Source organism: Phyllobates terribilis, unplaced genomic scaffold (genome assembly GCF_046119375.1).
Source record: "Phyllobates terribilis strain yellow unplaced genomic scaffold, ASM4611937v1 Scaffold_2__4_contigs__length_985480577, whole genome shotgun sequence".
Classification (NCBI taxonomy): Eukaryota; Metazoa; Chordata; class Amphibia; order Anura; family Dendrobatidae; genus Phyllobates; species Phyllobates terribilis.
The window spans coordinates 437355625-437373678 of NW_027362762.1; the positions used below are offsets into that span (position 1 = coordinate 437355625).

Genomic DNA, 18054 nt, shown 5'->3' on the forward strand with positions numbered 1-18054 from the left:
GAAAAACTGTACAGGTTACCCAGAGCAACCAATCACTGTGCAGCTTTCATTTTACCACAGCTATTTAACCCCTTAGTTACAGAGCCAATTTTGACCTCAATAACCAAGCCCAATTTTTTTAAATCTGATCAGTGTCACTTTATGTGGTAATAATTCTGGAACGCTTCAACGTATCCCACTGATTCTGACACAGTTTTGCTTCATGACATATCGTACTTCATGATAAGAGTTAAATTTCGGTCAATATGTTTTGAGGTTATTTGTGAAAATATTGAAATTTTGGCAAAAAATTTAAAAAATTACCGGCAATAATTTTCAAACTTTCATCTTTTATATCCTTAAGCCAGGTAGTCATGATGTACAAAATAAGTAATAAATAACATTTTCCATATGTCTACTTTACATGTGCATTATTTTTCAAATGTCATTTTATTTTGTTAGGATTGGGTTAAAAGTTTAGCAACAATTTGTCATTTTTTCAAGAAAATTACACAACTTGTTTCTTTAGGGACCGATTCAGATTTAAATGGACTTTGAGGGGCCTCTATCTAGAAAACTTCCCAAAAGTGATACCATTTAAAAAACTGCACTTCAAATACTTCAAAACTGCAGTGAGGAAATGTTTTAACTCTACTGGTGCTACACAGGAATTAATGCAAAGTGAAATGAAAAAAAACAAAAATTGTAATTTTTCTCTAAAACGTTGCTTTAACCCCAAAGTTTTCACTTTTACAAGGGATAGACTGAGAAAAAGGACACCATTTGTTAGCCAGTGAATTCTGAGCTTGTTGATACTCCACATGTGGTCAGAAACCTCCATTTGGACAAACAGCAGGGATTGGGAGGGAAAGAGCGCCATTTGAATTCTGAAACACAAATTTGGCTAAAATAAACTGTGGATGCCATGTCGCATTTGCAGGGCCCTTAGGCTATGTTCCCGCATGTTGTGTTTTTTTTTTCAGGCAGGAAATCAGCTGCATCAAATCTGCTGGTTTTGCTGCGTTTTTTCAGCATTTTTTTCACTGTCCTTCTGTCTCTATTTATGCATGTACATAAAGTTCTGTGAAAAAAAGAACCCCATTCTATTTTGCCATCAAAAACGCTGAAAAAAAAGCTGAACAAATTTTGGTGCATTTTTTTTCACCACCCATTACTTCCTATGGGTGGAAAAAAAAAAAAAAAAAAGAAGTGACATACTCTATTTCCCAAGAACACAACCAGGGCACAAAATACGCAGGAAAAAAAAACCACAAGATGTGGGAAGAGAGAATTCTGGTTTATCATAGACTTTGCTGGTACTGCAAAACGCAGCTGAAAATTTGCATAAAAATTTGCAGCAAATTACGCTGAAAAAGACAACATGTGGGAACATAGCCTTAAGGTGCCTAAATAGCAGAAATCCCCCACAACTGACCCTATTTTGGAAACTACAGCCCTCAAGGATTTTATCCAGGAGTATAGTGAGCATTTTGAACCCACAGATACTACAAAAATTTGATAATATTAGGTAGTGATATTAAAAAAATTCTATTTTTTTCACGAAAATGTTGCCTTAGCACCACATTTTCACTTTTTTATCAGGTAACATGAAATAGTAGACCCCACAATTTTTTACCCACTTTCTTCTGAACATGGTGATACTCCATATGTAGTCAAAAAGTTGTGTTTGGATAAATGGCAGGGCTCGGAAGGGAAGGAGCGACATTTGGTATTTGGTGTGTAAATTTGGCTGGAATAGATTTTGAATGCCATGTCATATTAGCAGAGCCCATGACATTCCAAAATAGCAGAATCCCCCCACACTTGACCCCAGTTTGGACACTAGACCCCTTAAGGAATTAATCTAGGGGTGTACTAAACATTTTTTACCTACATGTGATTCCCAAAACTTTATAAGGCTTAGAGCTCATACCCATATGTGAGAAAAAAAAACAGTCCGATTTCTGGACTGAAAAAACGGACGAGTGCCATGCGAGTGTTATGCGAGTGCCATGTGATTGCTATGCGATTTCTCACACCTAGCATCCGTATGACATCCGTATGCAATGCTTTTTTGTTCTCACATCCACTGACTTGCATTTGTGAGTCTCGTCTGAGATACTGAGATCGCATGCTGCGATATTTTTCTCAGTCCGATTTCAGCTGAGAAAAAAATCGCAGATGAGATGTCACTCATTGGTTAACATTGGTCAGAGTGCAATCTGATTCTTTATCGGATTGCACTCGTCCGTTTTTCTCGCAGGTGAGTATCAGCCCTAAGGCTGCGTGCCCACGATGCGTTCTTCATGTGTTTCCGCTGCGGAATTTCCGCAGCGGAAACGCATCAAAAACGCTTGGTAATCCTCACCCCATGGTCCCCAATGGCATTCCGCAATGTCAATGCACATGCTGCGGATTTTTCCGCAGCGTTTCTGCAGCGCTCATAAATCCGCAGCATGTTCATTAATTTTGCGGAAGTGCAGCGGAAGCGCCGCCATTGACTTGCATTGAGACGCATAGAATCCGTGTCTGTACATTTGTACAAGCCGATTATATGCGTCTCTATGTGCGGATGGTACCCAGTTCTGGAGGAGAGAAGACTCTCATCCAGACCTGGGTACCATTGTACCTGTGAATAAAAGAATAAAATAAAAAATAAAGTTTATATTCACCTGTCCGGCGGCCCCTGCAGCGCTTATCTTCCAGGACCTGAGATGACGTCGTGGTCATGTGACCGCAGGCTGTCTCGCGATATGCCGGCAACCAGGAAGAAGCCAGGACGAGCGCGACAGCACACGCGGCGGGGCATCGGAGGTAAGTATAGCTTTATTTTTTTATTTTTACGGTCACACTATATAAATCCATGCTGTTTGGATGGATTTATATAGTGTGACCTAGTTGTCAAGCACTTTCCAAGTGATGCTATATATCACCTAGAATAAAGTTTTGAGTTGAAAACTGTTTGATTTCAGTTTGTAATAACCTGCTAATGCTTATAATTTCAAAAATGACCATTTTTTTGTTCTTTATTAAAATGAAAAGGTTGAAAACTCTGCTGTGCATAATAATTTGGAACATGCATTTTGAGTGCAGTTTGAGTTTTTTATTTTTTTTTAAAATATACTGTTATCATAGGCAGTTTGTACAAAAACCTTTCAATTGTACTCTAATAGTTATTTGACTGGAAAATTACAATGACTGCAAGTCATCTAGGTAATTTGGGAAAATCTGAGAAAATATTATTTGCGTAATAATTTGGAACACAGTGTAAATGTTATGTAAAATGTTCCCAATAAAAGCTTCAACTCGATCCACAAAAAGAGCCCCCACTCAGGTCCGTGATCTGTTAAAGGACATATAGAGGGCTTCCAAGTTACTGGTAGTACAAAGGCTCTGGAACAGCAAAATGGCTTCTCGCCCCCAAAAAGAAATTCAGCAAATTCTGCTCTCCCAAATACAAATGCTCCCCTCACTTCTGAGCCCCAGTGTGTCTAAACCACATCCACATGTTTGGCATTTCTGTAGCAATGAGAGGCCACCTAATGTACGGGTGCATGTCTCCAGAAGCATGAGCTGGACAGTACAGCGTACTGGTCACTACAACGGCAATTTGCAATTTTCGCTCAGCAACATCTGCTACTGCTTGTTTCTAGAAAACACCCATGGAGCCTAAATCGTCACTACACCTGTATATTAATCCCCAAAGGGGTATGATTTCCAAAATGGGTTCACTTGAGGGGGCATTCTGTTCTTCTAGCACTTAGGGGCTCTGTATATGGAATCTGCAAAACTTTTCTAGGAAAATGTACGCTCCAGGAGGCAAATAGAGCTCTATCCCTCCCGAGACTCGCAGAGTGGATAAGCAGTACTGTACAGCCACACATGGGGTATTTATACATTCAGAAGAGATTGTGGGACAAATTTTGGTGCCATTTTTACCAATTTCCCAGTATGAAAATGTAAAATCTGGGGCTAAAACAAAATCTTGTATAATAATAATGTAATTATTTTTTCTTCACTGCCCAATGCTATAAAATTCTGTGACACACCTGTGCTGTCAATATGATCACTGCACCCCTAGATGAACTCATTGAGTGGTGTAGTTTGTAAAATGGGGTCACTTATGGGGGTTCTGCTGTTCTGGCACATCAGGGGCTCTACCAATGTGCCATGACACCCTCAAACCAGTTCAGCAAAATCTGAACTCCAATATGGTGCTTCTTCCCTTCTGAGCTTTCAATTGTGCCACAAAAGTAGTTTCCAACCACATATTCGGTATAGATGTACTCAAGAGAAATTGCAGAACGAATTCTGTGGTCCATTTTCTCCTGTTACCCTTGTAAAAATGCAAAATTTGGGGCTGAAAAACATTTTTGTGGGAAAAATGTGATTTTTTTCATTTTCACGACTCAATGTTATAAACTTCTGTGAAGCACCTGAGGGTTCAAGGTGCTCACCACACATCTAGATAAGTTCCCCGAGAGGTCTAGTTTCTAAAATGGTGTCACTTGTTGGGGGTTTCCACTGTTTAGTCACATCAGGGGCTCTCCAAACACAACACAGTGTTCACTAATTATGCCAGAAATGTTACATTCAAAAAGTCAAATATCGCTCATTCCCTTCCAAGCCCTGCCTTGCGCCCAAACAGTAGTTTTCCCCCACATATGGGGTATCCGTGTACTCAGGAGAAATTGCACAACAAATTTTGGGGTCCATTTTCTCCTGTTACTCTTGTGAAAGTAAAAAATTGGGTCTAAAGGAAAGATTTTGTGAAAAAAGTTACATTTTTATTTTTTCCTTCCACATTCCATTAATTCCTGTGAAGCAGCTGAAGGATTAATAAACTTCTTGAATGTGGTTTTGAGCACTTTGAGGGGTGCAGTCTTTAGAATGGTGTCACTTTTAGGTATTTTCTGTCATATACAGTCATGGCCAAAAGTATTGAGAATGAGACAAATAGTAATTTTTCCAAAGTTTACAGCTTCATTTTTTGTAATGGCAATCTGCATATACTCCTGAATGTCAAAGAGTGATCAGCTTAACAGCAATTACTGTACTTGCAAAGTCAATATTTGCCCAGAAAATGAACTTTAACCCCCAAAACACATTTCAACATCATTGCAGTCCTGCCTTAAAAGGAGCAGCTAACATCGTTTTAGTGATTGATCCATTAACACAGGTGCGGGTGTTGATGAGGACAGGGCTGGCGATCAGTCATGATTAAGTAAGAATGACATCACTGGACACTTTAAAAGGAGGCTGGTTCTTGGTATCATTGTTTCTCTTCAGTTAACCATGGTTATCTCTAAAGAAACACGTGCAGCCATCATTGCACTGCACAAAAATGGCCTAACAGGGAAGAGTATCGCAGCTACAAAGATTGCACCTCAGTCAACAATCTTCAAGGAGAGAGCTTCCATTGTTGTCAAAAAGGCTCCAGGGCGCCCAAGAAAGACCAGCAAGCGCCAGGACCGTATCTTAAAACTGTTTCAGCTGCGGGATCGGACTACCAGCCGTGCCGAGCTTGCTCAGGAATGGCAGCAGGCTGGTGTGAGTGCTTCTGTACGCACTGTGAGGCGGAGACTCTTTGAGCAAGGGCTGGTTTCAAGGAGGGCAGCAAAGAAGCCACTTCTCTCCAGAAAAAACATCAGGGACTGACTGATATTCTGCAAAAGGTACAGGGAGTGGACTGCTGAGGACTGGGGCAAAGTCATTTTCTCTGATGAATCCCCTTTTCGATTGTTTGGGACATCTGGAAAACAGCTTATTCGGAGAAGAAGAGGTGAGCGCTACCACCAGTCTTGTCTCATGCCAACTGTAAAGCATCCTGAAACCATTCATGTGTGGGGTTGCTTCTCAGCCAAGGGAATCGGCTCACTCACAGTCTTGCCTAAAAACACAGCCATGAATAAAGAATGGTACCAGAATGTCCTCCAAGAGCAACTTCTCCCAACCGTCCAAGAGCAGTTTGGCGCCCAACAATGCCTTTTCCAGCATGATGGAGCACCTTGCCATAAAGCAAAGGTGATAACAAAATGGCTCATGGAACAAAACAGAGATTTTGGGTCCATGGCCTGGAAACTCCCCAGATCTTAATCCCATTGAGAACTTGTGGTCAATCATCAAGAGACGGGTGGACAAACAAAAACCAACAAATTCTGGCAAAATGCAAGCATTGATTATGCAAGAATGGACTGCTATCAGTCAGGATTTGGTCCAAAAGTTGATTGAGAGCATGCCAGGGAGAATTACAGAGGTCTTGAAGAAGAAGGGGCAACACTGCAAATATTGACTTGCTGCATTACCTCATTCTAACTGTCAATATAACTTATTGGTACTCATAATATGATTGCAATTATATTTCTGTATGTGATATAAACATCAGACAAACACTAATAAAAACCAGAGGCCAGCAGATCATGTGAAAATATAATTTTGGTGTCATTCTCAAAACTTTTGGCCATGACTGTAGACCTCACAAAGTCACTTCAAATGTGATGTGGTCCCTAAAAAAATGGCTTTGTGAATTTTGTTGGAAAAATGATAAAATCGCTGGTCAACTTTTAACCCCAATAACTCCCTAACAAAAAAAAATGATGTTTCAAAAATTGCTGATGTAAAGTAGACATGTGGGAAATGTTATTTATGAACTATTTTGTGTGACATAACTCTCTGATTTAAGGGAAATAAAAAGTAAATGTTTGAAAATTGCAAAATTTTCTAAATTTTCGCTAGATTTTTGATTTTTTTCACAAATAAACGTAAGTAATATCAAAGAAATTTTACCACTATGATGAAGTACAATATGCCACGAAAAAAACAAATTTATTAGACCAGTGTCTAACATACTTTATTTATCATTCTGCATGAGCCACTGTAGTAAATGTGGCATATGTTAAGACTGTCTAGTCTAAGTTTACATTGTGTAATTATCACATGGATGTCACATCCGTGTCTGCACATACTGCTGTAACCCCTGCCCTGGACACTAGGTGTCACCGCATTAATACTACGGTCACTGCTGAATGCTGGTAACGTGTGGCAGTTTTAGATTGTTGAGACCAGTTGCCCCTTTCCTGTCCACCTATGTTTCTACAGTGAGCTGGTAATTAGATTTCTACTGGGGGCCACGGGCAAGGCTCCCTTCTATATGAACCCCAGCTGACAGTCTCAAATTACTAGTTATATAGTTTCAACTAGACCTGGGCTCTCTGATACTTTGCTCCTGTGTGCTATTTTGTATATCCTGTTGTCTGACTTTGACTTGTATTTTGAGTACCCACTTGCCTTCTGATTTTGTCCTAGACATGACTTCTTGGTTTTGACCCTACATGACAAACCCTCTTGCCTTTGATTAGACTAGGTCCCTGTACATGACATAAAGGGTGAAGGTTCGGCTTCCTCTGGAATCTGCCAGACAGAGTGGCTTATACCAAGTCTGTCCAAGGTAGCCTTTTTGAGCCTGTGATCTCTGATGGACATAACAACGGGATTAGCACATTTTCAAGGTACAGGCACAAGTTAAGTGACAATCGCTTATCCCATGCTTAATCAGTGAAAAAAGTTTAAATCAGTGTGATAATATTAGAAGTGAGGTTGTCACTGGTTCTATGTCCATTAAATAAAGGTACACAAAGCTTGGTTACTGATGCATCTATTTTTTCTCAGCAATACTGGACCATGTCACACCAAAGGAACAACAAAAGACCTACTACAAACCTCAAACTCTAGTGTTTTTCTAATATTTGACACAATAACACAAACAGGAATAGCATTTATGGAAGGATGCTATGAAGAAAGCAGCTGCTATCCAAATAAACATTGTAGTCAATTTCAAGTTTGCCTAAGACCATTTGCATGTTCCACAATGCTACAGGGAAAATGTTCTAGGGACAATAGTGGAACTGTATTTTTAGCACAAATGCACAAAGCTATGTCAGGAGGAAAAGAATACTACCCACCAACACAAAAAACATCATCCCTTCTGTGAAGCATGAGGAAGGGAGCATCGTGATTTTGGCTGCAATGAATGGGGATGCCCCTGGCTGTAATCATAGAGGTAGCAATCAATGACACAGAGACCACAAGTAAAACTATAAAAAGGTTGATAAAGATAATTTGCGTTTTGTAATGGCCAAGTCAGAGCCCTAACCTTAACATTAGTGAGATGTGGTGGAAATATTGATGAACTGACACACACATGCAGGGAGGAATGGTCATAAATACCTCCTCAACATTATACAAATCTTATTTGCAGCTACAGGAAACATTTGGTGGCGGTGAATGCTGTAAAAGGAGAACCTACAGTTTAATAAATTCAAGGGTCTACTCACGTTTTTACCTGTACTGTGAATGTTTACTCAGTGTGCTCAAAAAAAGGCATGAATAGAACAACTGTCTATGTGCTATTTAGTTGGCTTGTGATTATCTATAATTGTAACCACATTTTATTAGTAATCATTGCAAATATATAAGTGTTTAGTTACTTTTTCTTGCAGCTGTTTTGAGACTGGGCCTCCATGCAGTGGACATATTTTAAATGCATTAAAGGGATTTCTGGTTAAAAAAAGAAAACAAACTGTACTTTACTCACCCTTACTGGGTGCAGCTCTGAGTCTCCGCGGCTGCTCCTGGAGTCTGTCATTGTCCAAAGCGCTGATGTCACATTGACAGCACTGCAGCCACTAAGTGAGCTCAGCGGTTCTACCTTAGTTGACGGAACAAGCCACTAAGCTCAATGATTGGCTGTAGACGTCAATGTGCTGCAGACAATAAGTCTACGTTCCCATGAAGAGCTTTTGTGAGTTTTTTACGCTGCAGAATTTTTGCACCATCTCTGCACCTATTTAAATTAGGTTACTTGCAGTTTTTCATTGCGTTTTTGTGTGCGTTTTTAATCGCATTTTTGACGTTGCGGTTTTTTGTCTCTTTTTGGTGTGTCATTTTAAATAAAGCAGCTTTGTTTTTGATCTTTTCTGGCATTTGGCTTTGACAAAACTTCATTGATATAGTTGCAATTGGTGTCACATGTCACAACAACCACCAGTGAGCCCTGGGAATGCAAGTGCCAACACTGCTGGAACGGCGCCAGCATGGGAGGTTAGTATAGGTGGTTATTTTATTGGGCGTCAAACATTTAGATCAAGAAGGGGTTGTCCTAGTAGTGGACAACCCCTTTAAATCCTTTACTATGTTTTTTGTGTTTTTTTAATGTGGCCCTTTCGCTACTCCAACAATATAATAAAGACTAAAAAGAAAAATTCAGGAAAATCCACAATGAAGAACTGTGTGAGTGTTCCATCTGATGTTGCCTATAAATATTTGCTATGAGTAACTGTTTGCTAGAGTGACATAGCTGGTAATTATCAGGGAGGCGTCATAGCAACAGTCCACCTTTTGTCACTGAGTGATATCTGCTTTTTCTTGACGCCTGTAGATGACATTTGTGTATTGCCACAATCATCAATCTTCCTCACCCAAAAATGCACCCATAAGCAAGGTAACTGGCAAGCAGATTACGATAATACAGTCATGGCCAAAAGTTTTGAGAATGACACCAAAATTATATTTTCACATGATCTGCTGGCCTCTGGTTTTTATTAGTGTTTGTCTGATGTTTATATCACATACAGAAATATAATTGCAATCATATTATGAGTACCAATAGGTTATATTGACAGTTAGAATGAGGTAATGCAGCAAGTCAATATTTGCAGTGTTGCCCCTTCTTCTTCAAGACCTCTGTAATTCTCCCTGGCATGCTCTCAATCAACTTTTGGACCAAATCCTGACTGATAGCAGTCCATTCTTGCATAATCAATGCTTGCATTTTGCCAGAATTTGTTGGTTTTTGTTTGTCCACCCGTCTCTTGATGATTGACCACAAGTTCTCAATGGGATTAAGATCTGGGGAGTTTCCAGGCCATGGACCCAAAATCTCTATGTTTTGTTCCATGAGCCATTTTGTTATCACCTTTGCTTTATGGCAAGGTGCTCCATCATGCTGGAAAAGGCATTGTTGGGCGACAAACTGCTCTTGGACGGTTGGGAGAAGTTGCTCTTGGAGGACATTCTGGTACCATTCTTTATTCATGGCTCTGTTTTTAGGCAAGACTGTGAGTGAGCCGATTCCCTTGGCTGAGAAGCAACCCCACACATGAATGGTTTCAGGATGCTTTACAGTTGGCATGAGACAAGACTGGTGGTAGCGCTCACCTCTTCTTCTCCGAATAAGCTGTTTTCCAGATGTCCCAAACAATCGAAAAGGGGATTCATCAGAGAAAATTAATTTGCCCCAGTCCTCAGCAGTCCACTCCCTGTACCTTTTGAAGAATATCAGTCGGTCCCTGATGTTTTTTCTGGAGAGAAGTGGCTTCTTTGCTGCCCTCCTTGAAACCAGCCCTTGCTCAAAGAGTCTCCGCCTCACAGTGCGTGCAGAAGCACTCACACCAGCCTGCTGCCATTCCTGAGCAAGCTCGGCACTGCTGGTAGTCCGATCCCGCAGCTGAAACAGTTTTAAGATACGGTCCTGGCGCTTGCAGGTCTTTCTTGGGCGCCCTGGAGCCTTTTTGACAATAATGGAAGCTCTCTCCTTGAAGTTCTTGATGATGCGATAGATTGTTGACTGAGGTGCAATCTTTGTAGCTGCGATACTCTTCCCTGTTAGGCCATTTTTGTGCAGTGCAATGATGGCTGCACGTGTTTCTTTAGAGATAACCATGGTTAACTGAAGAGAAACAATGATACCAAGAACCAGCCTCCTTTTAAAGTGTCCAGTGATGTCATTCTTACTTAATCATGACTGATTGATCGCCAGCCCTGTCCTCATCAACACCCACACCTGTGTTAATGGATCAATCACTAAAACGATGTTAGATGCTCCTTTTAAGGCAGGACTGCAATGATGTTGGAATGTGTTTTGGGGGTTAAAGTTCATTTTCTGGGCAAATATTGACTTTGCAAGTACAGTAATTGCTGTTAAGCTGATCACTCTTTGACATTCAGGAGTATATGCAAATTGCCATTACAAAAAATGAAGCAGTAAACTTTGGAAAAATTACTATTTGTCTCATTCTCAATACTTTTGGCCATGACTGTACACTGTGTGCAGAATTATTAGGCAAGTTGTATTTTAGAGGATTATTTTTATTATTGATCAACAACTATGTTCTCAATCAACCCAAAAGACTCATATATATCCAAGCTTAATATTTTTGGAAGTTGGAGTGGTTTTTTTTTTAGATTTGGCTATATTAGGAGGATATCTGTTTGTGCAGGTAACTATTACTGTGCCGAATTATTAGGCAACTTAATAAAAACCAAATATAATCCCATCTCACTTGCTTATTTTCACCATGTAAACCAATATCAGTGCACAAAGTTTAGAAATAAACATTTCTGACATGTAAAAAAAAATAAAAAATTAGTGATCAATATAGCCACCTTTCTTTATGATGACCCTGTTGGCTATTTGCCATGAAACGCTTGATTGTTTCGTGATCACGCTTCAAAAGTTTGGAAATTTCAAGACTGCTGCATCCCTCTGCAAGACATCTCACAATTTTGGACTTTTCAGAGCCCGTCAAATCTCTCTTCTGACCCATTTTGCCAAAGGAAAGGAAGTTGCCTAATAATTAAGCACACCTTATATAGGGTGTTGATGTCATTAGTCAACACCCCTCCTCATTACAGAGATGCACATCACCAGATTTACTTAATTGGTAGTTGGCTCTCAAGCCTATGCAGCTTGGAGTAGGACAACATGTATAAAAAGTATCATGTGATCAAAATACTCATTAGCCTAATAATTCGGCACACAGTGTAAATAGGTGATAAAAAATAGGACAATGTGGGCTGCTGTAATTAATATTTGTGGTATTGGGTTAGCAATATCGTTAATGTGATTTCCCAATGTGATTCCCCCCTCCTAAACATATAAACTGCATTGGGACATTACAGCAAGTCTAGTGCTGTATTAAATTGGGTATCGGGCATTTATTACCTATGCACAGCATATGTGCTACATTTAGGGTATGTGCACACGATGCAGAAATGCTCAGGATTTTTTCCTGAGCGTTTCTGCATCTCTCTGGCAGGAAAAAACGCATGCGGATTGTACATGCGGTTTCCTGCCAGGGACATGCGGATGTGAAGCGTTCTTCACTTTCATTTCCGCATGCGGGTTGACAAGCGCTTCCCAAGCGATTTTAGCATCACTTGGAAAGTGCTTGTCAACTTCACACTATATAAATCCATGCAACCGGCATGGATTTATATAGTGTGTGAATGTCAAAAAATAAAAAATAAATCTATACTTTACCCTCTGATGGCCCCCGGTGTCCTGCTTCATCGGTCCCGGCTGCCGGCAGTGAAGACTTTAGGACCTTCCGACGTCAGCGTCACGTGACCCGTCACATGACTCTGACGTCAGCGAAGGTCCTTCTTCATTCAACCGCGAAGTGCCCGGGAAGCCGGCAGGACGCAGCGCGGGCCGTCAGAAGGTGAGAATATATATATATTTTTTATTTTATTCTTTTTTTTTTAATGGTACCTGGGTCTGGGTGAGAGTCCTCTCATCCACACCCGGGTACCATCCGCACATTAGACCGCATGAAAAGCGCATCAACATATACAGTGATGCGGATTCCATGCGGTCTAATGCAAGTCAATGGCGGCAAAAGAGCAGCGTTTCCGCAAAATTAATTGACATGCTGCGGATTTTTGACCGCAGCGTTTACGCTGCGTAAAAATCCGCATCATGGGCACAGCACATGCGGATTTCCATTGGGGAACATTGCTGCCCTTCTACCATGCGTTTTTCATGCGTTTCCGCGGCGTTTACGCAACTGCAAAAATGCCGCGGAAACGCATGAAAAACGCATCGTGTGAACTCAGCCTTAGGCTATGTGCCCACGATGCAGAAATGCTCCGGATTTTTTCCTGAGCGTTTCTGCATCTCCCTGGAAGAAAAAACGCATGTGGATTGTACATGTGGATTGTACATGCGGATTGTACATGCGGATTGTACATGCGGATTGTACATGCGTTTTCCTGCCAGGGACAAGAGGAAGCGAAGAGTTCTTCACATGCATTTCCGCATGCGGGTTGACAAGCGCTTTCCAAGCAATTTTAGCATCACTTGAAAAGTGCTTGACAACTTGGTCACACTATATAAATCCATGTAAATGGCATGGATTTATATAGTGTGACCGAAAGAATGTTAAAAAATAAAAAATAAATATTATACTTACCTTCTGATGGCCCCCGAAGTCTTTATTCGATGCGTCTCGGCTTGCCGGAAGATCGCGGTACACTAAAGGACATGCCGACCCGTCACATGACTAAATGACGTCAGCGCAGGTCCTTCAGTCCACCGCGAGTTGCCGGCAAGCAGAGACAAGGACACCGGGGGCCATCAGAGGTTAAGTATAATGTTTATTTTTTATTTTATTCTTTTTTTTACAGGTTCTATGGTACCCGGGTCCGGAGAGAGTCTCCTCTTCTCCAGACCCGGGTACCATCCGCACATTGAAACGCATGGATTCCGCATGTACAGATCCAGTGATGCGGAATCCATGCGTTCCAATGCAAGTCAATGGCGGCGAAAACGCAGCGCTTCCGCAAAATAATTGGTAGTGCTGAGGATTTTTCAGCAATGATAATCCGCAGCGGAAATTTCCACAGCATGTGCACAGCACATGCGGATTATCATTGGGGAACATGGCAGACCTTCTACCAAGCATTTTTTAAGCGTTTCTGCAGCGGAATTGCCGCTGCGGAAACGCTTAAAAAACACATCGTGGGCACACAGCCTTAGAGTTGTAGAAAATCTGACTTCTTTGTTCCCCTACCACTCATGAAAACTGGGGTGAATAGAGCTGAAGTACACATGCATGACAATTGTACTATTTAAAGGGGTTGCCCCTTTTAGTAAATGAATATCTCCGACTGCAGGTTATTATAAAGAAACAAATTGCTCTATTCCCACTTTCCCACAGATGTTCCCAGTATCCGCGGCACTGATGTCATGTAGATGTAGCGCCCCTAGGGTTTGGCCGCTACAGGGGTATTGCACCTCTGCCAGAGGTGTGGTATTCCACTCCCAGGTAAGGATGGAGTATGGACCAGGACTCAGTTAGCTGCATACAGCACACACACCCCATTTCCGAGGGACAGCTCAACGGTGCTCCCACTAGACAGAAGTGCAGGCACGACAGCATCTGTCCCTGTCTGGAGTGGGGAGGGGGGTGGAATACCCAGTGCTGTAGGGGCAGATAGGGGTTGGTTCCTGAGCGTAGGAAGGAGCCCATTGGTTGCTGGTCACCTGGGCTCATGGTCAGAGGGAGGTATAAAAGGGAGGAGCCATCTTAGATCTGGGGTCTGTCCAGAGAGGAGAAGACAGGGAGTAGAGGCTCTGTAGGAGCTCTACTCCAGGAGGGCCTAGTGAGAGGCCGAGGAGGAGGTGAAGGGGAGCTGTGGTGTCACCTCAGCCCAGCTCCACGAGAAGGGAGGAGAAGAAGGAACAGGAAAGGAGGAGAGACAGAGAAACAGAAGGGCTCAGGAACAAGAAGGTAGAAGGGACCCTAAGAACCCACGAGAATACAGGGTGAAGGGTCAGGAAGATTAAGGGTGCCGGATCCCAAGTTGGTGGAGGAGAAACTACCCTCAGCCAAAGACCGGACGTCGTGATCATTCATTGGTGCGACACCTCATCAAACCTGCTAGGAAGGCACCATATAAGACAGCGGAGGACGGGGCCCACGTTTAACCGCACAAGTCCGCGGTAGCTGGACAAAAGTGGGTCACTGGTGAAGCAGGCTAGAGGAAGGATTGAAGGGGGTCCTGAGCCATACTCCTGAGCTGCCTGGGAGTTGACCGAGTCCCTCACCTGGTGGACGCAGCACGGCTCGGGCAGTCATTGCCAGCTGAAGTGACTTGGATATTAACCGTGAGTAAAGACCCTGGACTGCAGTATGTTGTCTGTGTGCTTTTTCACTTCTCTGGCACTACCGGTACTGGGACTCTCACCACCATCACTCCCACCATCCACTACACTGCCCTGGGGCCGCACTCTTCCCGTGGGGAGTCGCACCATCCCAGCTGCATACATCATCGGCCCCAGCGGTCTGCCCTGCAGCGGCGGTTCCTAATAACCGCAATCCACGGGTGGCGTAGTCGGACATTATCTAAAACATCTAAAAGACTGCCATTGGTCTGACCACCCTGAGCCACGGGACCGGGTCGCCACTACTACCCCCATCGTCTCCCTATTGCCCGGTTCCGAGTGCCCCACGGCCCAGGGGGCGAGTCATAGACAGTCCGGCTGCCAATCAGTGAGCTCAGCAGCTCTGAAGGGGTTGTTCCATCTACATTGACAGAGCTGTTTAGCTCACTGATTGGCTCGCGCACTGTCAACGTGATGTCAGCGCCACAGCCAACGCCAGACACTGGGAGCAGTGACGGAGACTCGTCGGTAGGCCTGAGGAAAGAGAGTACAGCTCAGTTTGTCTCCTTTAATAACCTGCAGCAGGGATATTCATTTACTAAAAGGGAATTACCCCTTTAAGTATTTGAGATGGATATGGCACTCATAAACACACATATGCACAGGCTTGGACAGGCCCACAGGAGAACAGGAGAATCCTCCGGTGGGCCACCACCCTCTTATATGAGCAGCACAATATACTTAGATCACTATGTACAGATAAAGACATCTTATTAATTTAACAATCTACGCAGATCATTGTTATAGAAATGATTGAGGATAAAGTCACATTTAGGCTATGTGCCCACGATGCAGAAATGCTGCATATTTTTTCCGCTTCTCCCTGGCAGGAAAAACGCATGCAGTTTTTACAAGCGTTTTTCCCACCAGGTAGAAGTGTTTGTTAAGCGTTTTTGCATGCATTTCTGCATGCGGGTCATCAAGCCCTTTCCAAGCGATTTTAGCATCACTTGGAAAACTTCTTGACAACTTGGTCACACTATATAAATCCATGCAACCGGCATGGATTTATAGTAGTGTGACCAAGTTAGTTAAAAAAAAAGAATAAGAATGGTAAAAAAAAAAAAAGATTATACTCGCCTTTTGATGTTCTCCCGGTGTTTTCTCTGCTGCGTCCGGTGTCTTGGGCGGCTCGCGGTGGTGTGAAGGACCTGCGGTGACATCATTGAGTCATGTGACAGGTCACATGACTCAATGACGTCATGGCAGGTCCTTCACAACACCGCGACCCATAGAGCAGACCAGACGGAGGGGAGAAAACACCGGGAGGACATCGGAAGGTAAGTATAATCTTTATTTTTTATTTTAAATTATTTTTTTTTATAGTTTCTATGGTACCTAGATCTGGATGAGAGTCTCCTCTCCTCCAGACCTGGGTACCATCCGCACATTGAACCGTGTGATATACGCTTGTGCAGATGAAGTGATGCGGATGTCACGCGGTCCAATGCAAGTCAATGGCGGCGACTACGCTGCATGTCCGCAAAATTAATGGACAATTATTTTTCTGCAATGATAATCCGCAGCGGAAATTTCCGCAGCATGTGCACAGCACATGCGGATTATCATTGGGGACCACGGGGCACGTATTACCAAGCGTTTTTTAAGCGTTTTCGCTGCGGAAATTCCGTGGCAAAAACACTTGAAAAACGCATAGTGGGCACGAAGCCTTACATGTAGCTGAAAAGTGGGGCCCTGGAGTTGGTTACTGGTGGGCCCTTGGCACCCCAGTCCAACACTGCATACGCACTATAGTCCTATTCTCACTGGGGACACTACCCCCTGTGCTTGGGTGATAAATATTGTTTGTGGAATAACCCTATTAATCATTTAGTATCAGAGTAAGCTTTTTTTTTTTCTAATTAATACAGAAATGTGTTTTCAGGTTTTCAAGTTTGTGAAAGTAGAAAGTATAGAACATGGTACTGCTAGGATTTTTTTTAGGAGGTCTGCGCTCTAATGTAAATCAATAGTAATAAAAACAGAGCACAGCATAATAACATTAGGAGCACTCTCTTCTTTTTGTGCAATGATTGCACATAATAGGCCTCTATAAATATCTCCGACTGCGCCAGAAACATGGATTTTATCAATTTGGTTATAAATAAGGTAAATGTTGGCAAATCAAGCATATCATTACCAGGATGAATTAATATTCCATTATATGCCACCCAGCAACCTGAGCTGACTGGTAAAACAAGTGCATCAAGGAGAGGCCTAACTGGTCAAGTAAGTCAGTAAAATTCCAGGTGAGGTCATCAGAGCGCAGCCTACAAGCTTGACATTGTTTACTAGCGTTCATGGGGCCGCATCAACGTAAATATTTTATTCGTTTATTTCCACTCCTAAAAGGAAATAAATAAAATTATTGAACAACTATCAACAAAGTGTTAAATCAAATCTCCAAGTAACTAGTGAATCAATGAGAGGGATGACCTGCTTCACCATTTAGGACTCACCTGGTGTAAAGTTTCAGCTGGAAGCTGGGATGCCATGAAGAGCTCTGCCACCTTGCTGCTATCTGCTGCCAGGTGTGAGGATCCTTCAACTTGGCACAAGGAGAAAAGCTCTGAGTAACGTTTCTGCTCATTGTCACTAAGAGGTAGGTAGAGTCCTCCAGCTGCTTGACCAGCAGACACCACTGGAGGTCCTGCATCCATAGATCAGCTCCTGTATGAAGCTCTTGATGTAAGAAGCCCAATCCAGTAAGTAGAAGCACTGGCTCTCTTCACTTTGTGTGGTTGTCACTCTCTTCCTGTGCTTTCTGAACAAGAGGTAAAGGAGCTGAAAAGAGGAGGTGTTACTACTGCAGCTGGAGAAACATCCCCTCTCTGCATTGCTGCTGCTGCTGGGTGTCCACAGCTCAGCATTTTACTGAGGCAAGCTCTCTGCTGCCCCCTGCTGCTGAAACTGCTGAATGTCTCCCAACACAACTGAATAGTGCAATAATAATAATAATAATAATAATAATTTTTATTTCTATAGTGCCAAAATATTCTACAGCACTCTACATTTCAGAGGTGACTTGCACAGACAAGAAAGACATTACAGAATAACACATAACTCAACAG

At 42.4% G+C, this 18054-nt stretch overlaps 1 protein-coding gene across 5 annotated transcripts in view; it reads right to left on the reverse strand.

Moving 5' to 3' along the window:
- The window catches only part of REPS2 (RALBP1 associated Eps domain containing 2), a 181077-nt gene extending 163225 nt beyond the window's left edge, over positions 1 to 17852 (reverse strand). For 3 of the 5 annotated variants that reach the window (XM_073665390.1, XM_073665392.1, XM_073665391.1), the window contains exon 1: positions 17443 to 17852. In XM_073665390.1, the coding sequence (XP_073521491.1) occupies positions 17443 to 17643 (201 nt within the window). In that variant the 5' untranslated portion in view covers positions 17644 to 17852. The remainder of the gene's footprint in view (positions 1 to 17442) is intronic. The other 2 variants (XM_073665388.1, XM_073665389.1) reach the window with 2 other exon arrangements.
- Between the last annotated feature and the right edge of the window lie 202 nt (positions 17853 to 18054).